The 12,823-nt window shown below is 45.1% G+C and overlaps 1 protein-coding gene across 7 annotated transcripts in view; it reads left to right on the forward strand.

Annotated features, from left to right (window-relative positions):
• Positions 1–12,074, forward strand: part of Luc7l (LUC7 like) — a 30,664-nt gene extending 18,590 nt beyond the window's left edge. For 5 of the 7 annotated variants that reach the window (XM_051168344.1, XM_051168346.1, XM_051168348.1 and 2 more), the window contains 5 exons: positions 686–862; positions 3,813–3,901; positions 5,287–5,316; positions 6,297–6,464; positions 7,747–9,404. In XM_051168344.1, the coding sequence (XP_051024301.1) occupies positions 686–862; positions 3,813–3,901; positions 5,287–5,316; positions 6,297–6,464; positions 7,747–7,885 (603 nt within the window). In that variant the 3' untranslated portion in view covers positions 7,886–9,404. Of the gene's footprint in view, positions 1–685; positions 863–3,812; positions 3,902–5,286; positions 5,317–6,296; positions 6,465–7,236; positions 7,344–7,746; positions 9,408–11,963 lie in introns of those variants that run through there. The other 2 variants (XR_007833112.1, XM_051168345.1) reach the window with 2 other exon arrangements.
• The last annotated feature ends 749 nt before the right edge of the window (positions 12,075–12,823 follow it).

Raw genomic sequence — 12,823 nt, forward strand, 5'->3', positions numbered from 1 at the left:
TTATCTGAAATGGTATTTGCTGCGATACACATAAATGGTAGGGGGTGTTTTTCTTTTTTTCTTATTTTGACTTTTTGAGTCAGGGTTTCTCTGTGTAGTAGCCCTGGCTGTCCTGGAACTCTCTTTGTAGACAGGCTAGCCTTGAACTCAAGAGATCTACTAGCCTCTGTCTTCCAAGTACTGGGATTAGAAGCATGTGTCACCACGCCCAGCTGGGGGAGGGGTTATTTTTCAAGACAGGGTTTTTCTCTGTAGCTTTGGATGTCCTAGAAATCAGAACTGCCTCCCTCTAAATGTTTTAGGGGAGTTTGTTTTATTTTTGTTTTTGATTTTAAGATTTATTTATTATGTATACAATGTTCTGCCTGCGTATACACCTGCATGCCAGAGGAGGGCACCAAATCTCATAATAGATGGTCGTGAGCCACCATGTGGTTGCTGGGAGTTGAACTCAGGACCTCCGGAAGAGGAGCTAGTGCTCTTAACCTGTGAGCCATCTTTCCAGCCCCCTTTTTATTTGTTTTAAATAAACAGTGAAATTTAAGTTCCCAACATACCCAAAGCTGAACAATTCAGTTTTCCACATGTAGTGAAAAGCTGCCTATATTCAGATTTTTCTATTTTGGGAGGTCTGTGAGTGGTGACAGTTCTGAAATGCTTCATCTTTATTTATTTTTTCCCATAGGAAGAGTATAGAAATTCCATGCCTGCATCCAGTTTTCAGCAGCAAAAGCTTCGTGTCTGTGAGGTTTGTTCAGCTTACCTTGGCCTCCATGACAATGACCGTCGTCTTGCAGACCACTTCGGGGGCAAGTTACACTTGGGGTTCATTCAGATCAGAGAGAAACTCGATCAGTTGAGGGTATGTTAATTAATATATTCTGTTTCTAAGAGTCTTGTTTGTGGGTACCTTTAGCTTCTTCTTAAAAACTCATCTGTATTCTTGATTTGAACATGTTTCTGGGATTTTTTGTTATTTGTTTGGCCTTTAGTTTTGTAATTTTGTTTTTGAGGTAGGGTTTCTCTGTGTAGCCCTTGCTGTTCTGGAACTCTTTAAGATTTATTTATTATGTATACAGTGCTCTGCCTGCGTTTGTGCCTGTAGGCCAGAAGAGGACACCGGATCTTATAGATGGTTGTGAGCCACCATGTGGTTGTTGGGAATTGAGCTCAGGACCTCTGGAAGAACAGTCAGTGCTCTTAACTCTCTCCAGACCTGGAACTCATTATGTAGACCAAGCTAGCCTTAAACTCAGAGATCTACTTGCCTCTGCCTCCTGAGTGCTGGGATTAAAAGTATATGCCACCATTGCCTGGCATGTTTCTGGGTGGCTCCCCATCCCCATCCCCAGAGTAGCCTTAGCTGTCCTGGAACTTACTCTGTAGTAGACCAGGTTGGCCACAAACTCTTTAAGAGTTCCATCTGTCGGGAGGCAGAGGCAGGCGGATCGCTGTGAGTTCGAGGCCAGCCTGGTCTACAAAGTGAGTCCAGGATGGCCAAGGCTACACAGAGAAACCCTGTCTCGAAAAACCAAAAAAAAAAAAAAAAGAGTTCCATCTGTCTACCAAGTACTGGGATTACAGGTGTGAGCTACTGGTGTGGCCAGTTCTTTCTTTTGTGGGTGGGGGGTGGGGTGGGATCTTGGGTGTTTTTGTTTGTTTGTTTTTATTTTTTATTTTTTGAGACACAGTTTCTCTGTGTAGCCTTGGCTCTCCTTGACTTGCTTTGTTGACCAGGCTGGCCTCGAACTCATAGCAATCCTCCTGCCTCTGCCTTATGAGGGCTGAGATTAAAGGCGTGTGCTGCCACGTCCAGCTCTGTTTCTGAGATTTAAAAGAGAAAAAAAAATTTAAGTGTGTGAGAGGCAATTTGTATGTGTGTCTGTGTGCCACATTTCTACAGTACCCTTGGAGGCCAGAAGAGGGCAGTGGATCATCTGCATCTGGATGATTTTTAATTCACCATGTGGGAATCTAACTTGGGTCCTGTGGAAGAGCAGCAATTTAACCTTTAAGCTGTCTTTCTAGCAATTTTCTTTCTTTATTTACTTTTCTTTTTCTAATTTATTGTGTTGGGTAGAGCCAAAGTCTCCTACTTGCTAGGGAACTTGTGCTTTATTGAACTAAATTCCAAGATAATGTTCTTTTTGATAAGTTGAATTGTCAGGCTTCAAAGTGATAGTCCTTTCTCTACTCACTACATGCAATTGAATTATAATAAGGTATAAAGTCAGCTTTACCTCCATATTCATGAGGTGGGAAAACAGATATGTGGCACCTGAATGTAGAATGCTCTTAAGATCTCACAGTCAGCCAGGCGCAGTGGCACACACCTTTAATCCCAGCATTCAGGGAGACAGAGGCAAGTGGATCAATGTGAATTTGTAGCTGAGCTGCTCTACAGAGTGAGTTCCAGGACAGCCAAGGCTACACAGAAACCCTGTCTCAAAAAAACAAAATCCAAACCAAAAAAAAAAAATTTTTTTTTATAGCCACTGTTGAGCCTTCTGTGCTCCCAAAACAGATCTGTTCACTTAGGCAAAAAGAAGAACTTTAATCCAAAGAAGAGTCTCCTGATTTATGCAACAGAGGAGCCTGGAGCTGGAGGGGCTGGCCGCTGAGATATCCTCAGAGCATTTTGCTGAGGTCTGTTGAGAAGTCTTAGTAAAGTACAGAATACCTGATTCAGTTCCCAGGACCCACGTGGTGCTCAACAACCTTGGTATTGGAGAAGTAGAGACAGGAAAGTCAGAACTTTAAAGTCATCTTCAGCCATCTGGCCAGCTAGAGGTCCATCTTATTGAGACCATGCCTCAACAAAAATAGTTGCTCTGTCTTCCCAATAACTCTTTTATTCAAGACGGGCTTCTCTTGTAGTCCTGGCCTTGTTTTGTAGGCCATGCTAGCCTCGAACTCAGAGATCTGCATGCTTCTGCTGAAGTGTAGGGATTACAATCATGCACCACCATGCCTGACTCACAGTAGCATTTTAATATACTACTTCACATCTGCATGTGTATAGGTTTGGTTTGCTGGTCATGTGAGGTGAATGATAAGAGTCAGAGAGGAAGTGCAGTCATACCCTGGGCTTATTCTCAGCCAGACCTGCTTTAGGGAAGTGTGAAAAGGGACTTTGGAGCAGACTGTGCTATTTGCCTATCTCAGATAAGGTTTGAGGTGCTGGGTAGGACATCTCCCCTCAGTCTCTCATCTAGCAGGTACGTGCTGTACTCAATGGAGATTTTCTTTGCTATCCCTGCTCTAAGTAGGGAAGACTGGTGGTGAGTGTGCCTTATTTCCTTACACGGGACTTGATTTCATTCACTCTGCCCAGATGATGTACTACAGGGTTTGAGTTAGTATTAATATTAGTGGTGGGTTACTTTTCAACTAGCTTAAGCTGATACTGATTTGGTGGTAGAGGTTCTCAGAACCTCCTGCCTTCTGTTGCATTTAGAATCAAGCCTAATGAGTTGAGTGTGCAATTGTGCTAGTGTTATCATAGCATGCATCAAATCACAAGCGTGCTGCTTCTGGCTACCTAGAGCTCCACTCCAGCAGCAGGGTGTATGTGGACTGACTTACGTTTCTCTTTTACCACAACGCTTGGTGAAACTTTATAGCTTGGTTTGAAGCATTGTGATCAATCCCCTGTGACTTATAGGTTCAGCCCCTCCTGTGTAATTTGTCACCAAATGTATAAAATGTTTACTTTTTAAGTGTGTTTTCTGTTAGTTTTTAACTGAATAGAATATTGTTTCCTAAAAGTTGTTGCTTTTCCTTTGTTTTATCCATTTTTTTCATTCATTTAGAAAACAGTGGCTGAAAAGCAGGAAAAGAGAAATCAGGATCGATTGAGGAGAAGAGAGGAGAGAGAGCGAGAGGAGCGCCTGAGCAGGAGGTAAGCTTGGACCTGGAGCACTCAGTGCTTGCTACATACAAAAGTGGCATTAGTTATATATTTATTAGTTTATGTATTTTGAGTCAGGGTCTCACTAATGTAGTCCAGACTGGCCTAGAACTTGAAGAGATGTACCTGCCTTTCCCTCCCAAAGGCTGAGATTAGGGCATGTGCTACATGTGGCTCCAGGGTAGCCTTTAAAAGAAAAAAATAATTAAATCTACAATATATTCAGTATGGTAAAGTGCAACATGGATTTCCCTTTCTTCTTTCAGACTGGGGTTCTCTGTGTATCCCTCCCTGTCAGCTCCCTCTGTCAACCAGGCTGGCCTCAACTCAGAGATCTGCCTGCCTCTGTCTCCCAGTTGCTATGATTAAAAGATGTGAGCCACCACTGCCCAGCTATCTTATAACAGAGCCAGTTCCTCTGACAGCTTGGCATGGATATCTTAGCAAGGCAAAAGTGGGTCTGCTGCTGCTAAGCAGTAGCCTCATAGTAGTGCATCGCTGTAGGAAAACCATCAGCTTTGGACTTAAAGAGTAGAGGCTTTGTATAGGCTCTGTCATTTTTTTAATTGGTCATGTGGGGATACTGGACAGACTTTCTCGTAAGGCATGCAGTAAGAATAAGTTCTTGCCCATTGTGAAGCAAAGTATAAGGTGTTCTGCCAAAGCCCCTACACCAGTGAGTGCCTAGCAGGAGTTTAGAGGCAGGAAGAGTGTGGGTGGTGTGGTCTGGGGCACAACTTTAATTAGACTTGGTAGTGTGTGAGGAGCAGGAATGAGGCTGGCCTTGTGGTTTTATTTCTTCTCTATTTGGCTTTTTGAGACAAGGTTTTTCTGTATGTCCCTGGAACTTGCTTTATAAATCAGGGATCTGAGCCGGGCGTGGTGGCGCACGCCTTTAATCCCAGCACTCGGGAGGCAGAGGCAGGCGGATCGCTGTGAGTTCAAGACCAGCCTGGTCTACAAAGTGAGTCCAGGACAGCCAAGGCTACACAGAGAAACCCTGTCTCGAAAAACCAAAAAAAAAAAAAAAAAAAAAAAAAAAAAAAAAAAAATAAATCAGGGATCTGCCTCCCTGTGCTGGGATTAAAGGTGTACACACTCTCATGCCCACCTGGCCTTTTGGTTTCTAATCTGGAGTTGTCCTTTACCTAGGACAGGAGGGATGGGAGCAGGAATAGGGGCTAAAATTTGCCTATATTCAGTTTGAGATGCCTCAGAAGTACTCAGGTCAATAAATGTGTTAGCTTGATTTCAAAGAAAAGATCAGAGCCAGAAGCAACCGTGCTCTATCTCAATGTTTTTGCTTCAGATTCGCAGAGATTGTCTCCTGAATGGTGGGATTTAAGGAGCTCATCTCTTTTTATTTTCTTGTTTAGGTCTGGATCAAGAACCCGAGATCGCAGGAGGTAGGTTTTCCAAACCATTACAGAGTTCTTAGGAGTGCCCTTTTTCTTCAGAAAAAATTTTGTTCTTTTTTTTGTTGTTGTTGTTTTGTTTTTCAAAACAAGATTTTTCTGTGTAGCCTTGACTATCCTGGACTCACTTTGTAGACCAGGCCGGCCTCAAACTCATAAAGATTCCCCACCTCTGCGTCCCGAGTGCTGAGATTAAAGGCATGTGCCACCACTGCCCAGCACAGAAACATTTCTTAATAATTGATGCTTATAGTTTCACAAGGCTGGCTTGTGAAGAGCAGAGCATAGGAGTTGGTTAAGGCTTAGCACAGCAAAAGGCAACATGTATCTGAATATATAATATGGTGCATGCACGTGAGAGTGTATGGGGTGAAAAAAGAGCCTGCTGAGGCCTGTAGACCAACTTGGAGTGTCCAAGTCCTGTTGTGTTTTTGTTTTGTTGGTGTTTTGCTTGTTTTATTTTTAAAGACAGGGTTTACCTATGTGGCCGTAAGTGTCTTGTAACTCCTCTGGACCGGTCCAGCTTCGAATTTAGAAATGACCTTCTGTTTCCCAAGTGCTGGGATTAAAAGCATGTACGACCACACCTGGCCTAGTCCTGTGCTTTCAGGGGAAAGGTTTGACCATAAGATTAAATCAGGGGAGTTTTTCAGTTCCAAATTGCACATTTGTGGGAGGAAAGAGAAATCCCAGCAAAGCTGTAGACCAAAAGATGCTGAGTAAAGCCAGGCGTGGTGGCATATGCCTTTAATCCCAGCAGAGGCCGAAGCAGATGGATCCCTGTGAGTTCGAGGCCAGCTTGGGCTACAAAGTGAGTCTAGGACAGCCAGAAAGTCAGGGCTACACGAGAAACCATATCTTGAAAAACAAAGAAAAAGCAAAAGATGTTGAGAGGACAGGAATGGAGGTACACCTTAGAAATGTTTGACCCCAGTGACATCTTGGATCTCAAAATTATTTGGGTTTTCTAGGTCACGTTCCCGGGATCGGCGACGGAGGCGGTCTAGATCTACCTCCCGAGAGCGGCGGAAGTTTTCCCGTTCCAGGTCCCGAGATAGACACCGGCGACATCGCAGCCGTTCCCGGAGCCACAGCCGTGGTCACCGCCGGGCTTCTAGGGATCGGAGTGCAAAATACAAGTAACTACCATGACCCCTTCAGTAGCTACAGCCAGGAGTGAGCCCTTTCTCTTTGTGTTCCTGGGGTCTGCCATTTTGGCCCTTTGGCCACTGTATCTGGTAGGGACAAAGTTGGGCTTGTGGGGAGGCAGACTCTGGGTGAGTGGCACCCAGTGCTTGGAATAGGGTAGATGTATTGAGCTCTCACATGGCCCCCTGGGTAGCACTGTACTTGTCTGGGCATTATATTCTTTAACTTGGTAAAGAACAGCTGAGATTTTTGTCTTAAACAAGCCCTGGTTAATTACCTCTCTTGTACTTTTTGTTTTATTTAGAGACAGGCTCTCACTTTGTAACCTAGGTTGGCTTGAACTCAAGATCCTCCTCCTTCAGCCTCCCGAGTGCTGAAACGAAAAGTGTATACTGCCGTGATTGGCTTGTGTGGTTTTCCATTCTGTTTTTTCCATTGTCTTTACATAATGGGTCATATTTCACGTGTGTAACTTTGTTGTATTCCCATTTGCCTTGTTTCTGTTAACACTGAAAACTTTCCTTATTAAAAATCTTTTCTTTTTATTTATTTATTTATTTTAAAGATTTATTTTATTATGTGTACATGTTAGTGTATTAGGTCATGTGCGTTACTGTTTGTGTGTACAACATACTGTTGGAGGACAAAAAAGGTTTGGCTCCTCTATAGCTGGAGTTGCTGATGGTTCTGAGACACCCAACATGGATGCTAGGAAATCAGTTCAGTTCTTCACAAGAGCATCATTCTGACCTCTCTGTCCAGCCCCTTAAACCTTTTCAGATGTTGCTTCGAAGACCAAATCTCTGTAGCCCAGGCTGACCCCAGACTCCATCACTCCTGTCTCACCCTCCTGAGTGTGAGGATTACAGGTATTAGCCACCATCCCCAGCTCAAAGAGCCACTTATTTATTTTTCTTTAATGACTATCTGTGTCATCAGACATCAGATACAGTCAAACTTAGCTGTCTTGTGGAATGTTAAGAGGCACCTAAGGTCAGGGGGTGGTGGCCCACACCTTTAATCACAGTAGAGGGCGGGGTGGAGCAGAGCAGATGGATCTCCGAATTTGAGGCCAGCCTGTTCTACCAAAGGAGTTCCAGGACAGCCAGGACTATACAGAAAGACCTTGTCTTTTTTTTCTTTAAAAAAAAAAAAAAAAAAAAGGCACCTAAGCGTGGTGGGGCGGTGAGAGTCTACCTTACTGGTTCCTGAGCAGCAGCCAACCAGAAGGAGATGGCAGCCTCTGCTGAGCCTCTGGTTCCACTTTCCTAGGTTCTCCAGGGAGCGCTCATTGAGAGAGGAATCCTGGGAATACGGGCGTGAGCGAGGGCCCACTGACTGGAGGCTGGAGAGCTCCAATGGCAAGACTGCATCACGGAGATCGGAGGAGAAGGAGGCTGGCGAGATCTGACCCTGGCTCTGGCGCTGTAAATAGTCTGACAAATGCTCAGCACAGCCTAAATTATCCTTTATATTTGCTGGGTACAACTCATCTTTTGTAGTCAATTTCTATTGTTTGGCCCTAGCTGTGAGTTTCTAGAGTTGTTCAGAGCTGCTCCTGTGTTTGGGGTTATGTTGTATAGGAACAAATAAATCTGGCGGCTGCCTCCTGACAGCTGTGTTGGAGTGTCTGCTGTCCTCCACTCTAGAGGCACTTTGCTAGGACCCTGCACTGGTGGACACAAAGGCAGGTGCTGCCTTTAACTCAGAAAGCTGACCAAATGTCTGACCACTTTAACTTTTGGCATCTTAGGTGCCAAGGCACTCCTAACACACAACTGAGCCAGATGTATGTGGCTTTCCTGCCTGGCTCACACTCTGCATCTTAGCTGCTCATCTACTATCCCAGTGCAGACAATAGAGCCTGCTCTGTGTAGGAGGGGGCGGCCATATTACACACTCATTTCCTTAGGCAGAGCTATATCTGTTGGCCTTAGCTCAGGTGACTCACATTGCAGTTCCACTTTATTACTTGGTGGAGTAAAGACATAGATGCCCCCTACCTGCCAATCAGGAGGTCCTTTGGAGAGGGTTACAGCTTAGGTCAGGTATCTTGGGTGGTTTACACCCAAGGTGGGCTTATTGTTACCCACTGAGCATGTGTTGCTTACAGAGGACCAATGCCTTAAGGCCAAAGTGAAGCCCAAATAGAAAGGATCACTGAATAGGAGCTTCTTCCTTCATGTGTCTGGGAGTTACAGTTTGATTTTTGGAGGGACCTTTAGTTGGTTGTATTAAACATAGAAGCTCTCCCTCTCCGTGCCATGTTTGTAAAAGTTTAGGTGCTGTTCTTGAGCTTTTGGTTTGATGGTCACACATAGGATCTTGTGCTCTTGTAATGTGGTACCTGGTGCTGCCCTTGGCTCCTTTCTACAGGATATGTGTGGGTACCTGCTCTGTTACTATGTGAAACAGGCTTTTCCTGGTCAACTGTCTCCATATGAAAGGAGGTAGGATGGAATATCTCTGAAGGAGCCATTGGGGCTCAGTACTGCACACAGGGCCTGTGTGTAGGTTTCATCGTCTCTAGCCCCTTGGCCTCCAGGTGGAGCTCAGTTCAGCTCTGCTCTGCTATCTCCCTGGAGTAAGGCCCATACCTGGGGTTCTTGGCCCCAGGTGGACTTTGTGACTAGTTGTGGCTGCTTATGCAGGAACATTTTGTTCCCTGGACTCCTTAAGGCCTTAACTAGATGGGCCTAACCTCTTGGCCAACATCAGCATGTCTGTTTGGATCCTTTCTGTCTAGATATAAATTTGTATGTGGAGAAACAAGTGTTTTGGTTTCTTTTATCAGGGAGTAAAGTTACTGGAAACATTTCTGAGCCATGACCTGTAGTACCCACAGGAGAATCCCTGGGCTCACATGGCACACAAATACTGCTACTGGGGTATACTAGGCAGACCCCTGTTTTGGTAGTATCTGTTTGTTTGTTTGTTTGTTTGTTTGAGAAAGGGTTTCTCTGTGTAGCCTTGGCTGTCCTGGGACTCACTCTTGTAGAACCAGCTGGCCTCAAACTCAGAGATCCGCCTGCCTTTGCCTCCTGATGTTTTGCTTTCTTAATTAGAATTTCCTAGAGAAAGGGAACTAGGAAGACATAGATAACCAGAGGTTTGTTGTATGTGTGTGAGGGTGGCTCAGGCCATTATGCAAGAATGGCTCAGGCCATTATGATAGGATCAGCCAGGTGGGGGTGATGCATACCTTTAATCCCAGAGGCAGAGGCACTGTGAGTTCGAGGCCAGCCTGGTCTACAAAGGAAGTCTGGAACAGCTAAAGCTACACAGAGAAACCCTGTCTCAAAAAAAAGAAAAGAAAATTAAGTCATAGGATCTTACCATCTGCAGATTGAGGGCCCAACTTGAGATGCTGATTAGGTTCCAGGCCAAAGAATTGGAAGAGCTGGTAGTTTTTATCCTGCCTCTTTGCAAGGCCCAGTAACCTGTAGCACCCACAGGCCAGGGCATACATAGGAGGTGGATGTCCAGCTCAGAAAAAACAGATATGCCCTCTCTGGACCATTTTATTTTTTGCAGGCTTTTAGTGATGCCCAGTGCATTGGGCAAGGAAGTCATAATTCTGGCTGGTGATTCTAATGCTTCTCTCAAATCCATGCTGTGTTTTCCCATGTCATACAATGTATGTCATGCATGTGCTCTGGGAGATGCCTTCACAGTTTTTTCTACTTGCTCATACAGGACTTAGTTTGTTTTAGGTCGAGTAAGAACTGAAAGGCAATAGTGTGCAGGACATACATATTCCTGTGTTTGGGATATAGCAAATAGGGACAAGGCAGCAGCTTAAAATCAGGTTTCTGCAGTGACCATGATTGATTCTTAGGCAGGAAGAAGGCATTACCTTCTCTCTGAAGTCAGATAAAAAAACAGGGTTTGGTAGCCCCCGATCCCTCTGTCTAGATGATAGGCGCTGGGCCTGAGGACCCAATTCCTACCCTAGGTCTGGAGTACGCCAGCTTTCCTAATATTAGAAGTTACTGTCTTGTCTCGTGTAGGTCAGCCTTGTGCCAATAGGTAGCGCTGCCCTAGGTTTGGGGACTGTCTTAGATGTTCTGGGCACCTCAGCTCCTGAGTCAGGAGGATGAACATGAAGCATCCCTGGAGAGATCAAGCAAGACTACTCCTACCCTTACGGAACCTGTTACTCTCTTAGAGACAAAAGGCCCAGGGTAGCCAAATTCACCCTCAGTATTTGTGATGAGTAACCCTAGATTTGCTAGGTTAGAGGCCTCTTGAATCTCCTAATGTCCCATGGTCATTGTAACAGGTAAAAGGCTGGACCTTCATCATAACTTGGCTCATTGCAGTGGAAGGGTAGTCTCTTAGTACATGAGAGAGGAGATGCAGGGTGTGCTCCTTGGAGGACCCATTGCCAGCTCAGCAGTACTTGGAAGCCAGTACCCAAGTTGTGCGGCTCAGGAATTTCATCTAGGCATGCATGGTGGGACAGAAGTATCTGGAGTAGGGCTAGGCAAAGGTTAACAGGATGACAATGGCCTAAGAAGCTCTGGGAAAGGTTTACCTTGATTGGGGCCTCTTCAGCAAAAGCAAGGTCAGTCGGTCAGCCACTTTGTTGTGAGCTTTAATCTACAGTCTGGTCTTGGGGGTGTGTGAACTCAGTTTTTTTCCCAAAGTTAACTATGGCACGGGAGTCTTAGGTTTCCTTGGGGTCCAACACTTCACATTTTCCATACATGGCATGCATTATTGGAATATACTGAATTTCAGTGTGTGTTTCGTTATTGTTGGTGTCTTTTACCTCCTGAATTTTAACACACTTCCTTGGGTTTATTTACTGCTAAAATGAAAAGTCATGGCTTCTCAACAGCTGCTAGGCCTGTGATCCTAGCACATGTTCCTTTCACAGCAGTGTTGATTATGGAATGCTGTGATGTGTCCCAGGGATGATAGCAAAATGCAGCAACGCTTCCTATAACAAACTGCACTATAGCCATTTCTGATATGTATAAGTCACTGACGCTTATATACCCACAGTGTTGAGCCATCATCACTGTTAACAAGTTCCATCCAGACAGAAATTTCATCTACTAGCTACACTACCCAGCTTCTTCCTGAAGTCTCTGGCAACCAGGAAGCTGTTTTCTATTCCTAGTTTGCTCATTTGGATATTTCACAAACATGGACTCATGCCTTTGGTGTGTTGGCTTCTTCCCCTCAAGGTGTCTGCAAAACTTGGCTGAGTGATATAATCCTATTACTTTATGGGTAGAGAATATTCCATTCTGGGTGTAAGCTATATGTTAATCACTCTCATGGTTAACCTGATCAATGCCATGGGCTTTAGAATCACCGTGGAAACACCCAAGTGTGTCTGTGAAAGTGTTTCCAAGGGTTTTAGTGAGAAGACCCGCCCTGAATATAGGCTGCATCATCCTGTATGCTGGTGCTGTAGGCTGAATAAAAAGGAGGAAAAGAGCTGAGCACCAGCCATCTTCTCTGCTTCCCGACTGCAGATGCAATGTGACCGGCTGCCTTAAGTTCCTGCAACCATGACTTCCTACCACAAGGACTGTACCCTTATACTGTGAGCCAAAATAAAATCCCTTCCCTCCGTTGCTTTTGTCAGGTGTTTTGTCACAGCAATGAGAAACATCTAACATCACCCACCTACTGATGCTTACGATGTGCTGGCTTCAGGATGGTCACTAACGGGCTCTGTAATGGCTATTTTCCAGAGATGGCTCATGGGCTCAGGGAAAAAAGACACTGCTGTTTCTGCCAAGAATTACTAACAATCCTGACTTTGTAGTTCTTGGCTGGGTTCATTCCTACCACTATGGTTTTTGTTTTTGTTTTTGTCTTGTCTTTTGAGTCTCACTATATAGTTCTTGAATTCACAGAGATCCGTCTCAACCAAGGGCCTGCGCTGCAGGGTGGATGTGTGTCTAGGGGAGCATTTGGTTATTTCTTCCAGCTCTGATCTGTTTACACCTAGGTGGGTACTGAGCTAGCCCAATGTGGGACTGCACAAAATGAAAGGTAACAGTGGGACTGGATGGATGGCTCAGAGGTTAAGGGCACTGACCACTCCTCCAGAAGTCCTGAGTTCAATTCCTGGCAAACACATGGTGGCTCACAACCATCCGTAATGTGACTGATGCGAGAAAAAGAGAGGCAACAGTGGAGAGGTAACTTGTATTTCAACAAATTCATGTTGAGCCTGAGGCACTGTGGGGCCAGGGGTTGTCCAGAAACTCTGGGCGGTCCCTTTACCCTCAACACCCTTCTGGCCCTTCCCCTCTGTCCTGCCTCAGCACAAGGGACCTTAGTCCCAGGCTAGGAATGTGTCCTCCTAGACTTTAGGCCCTAGAGA

This window comes from Acomys russatus, chromosome 25, assembly GCF_903995435.1.
Source record: "Acomys russatus chromosome 25, mAcoRus1.1, whole genome shotgun sequence".
Classification (NCBI taxonomy): domain Eukaryota; kingdom Metazoa; phylum Chordata; class Mammalia; order Rodentia; family Muridae; genus Acomys; species Acomys russatus.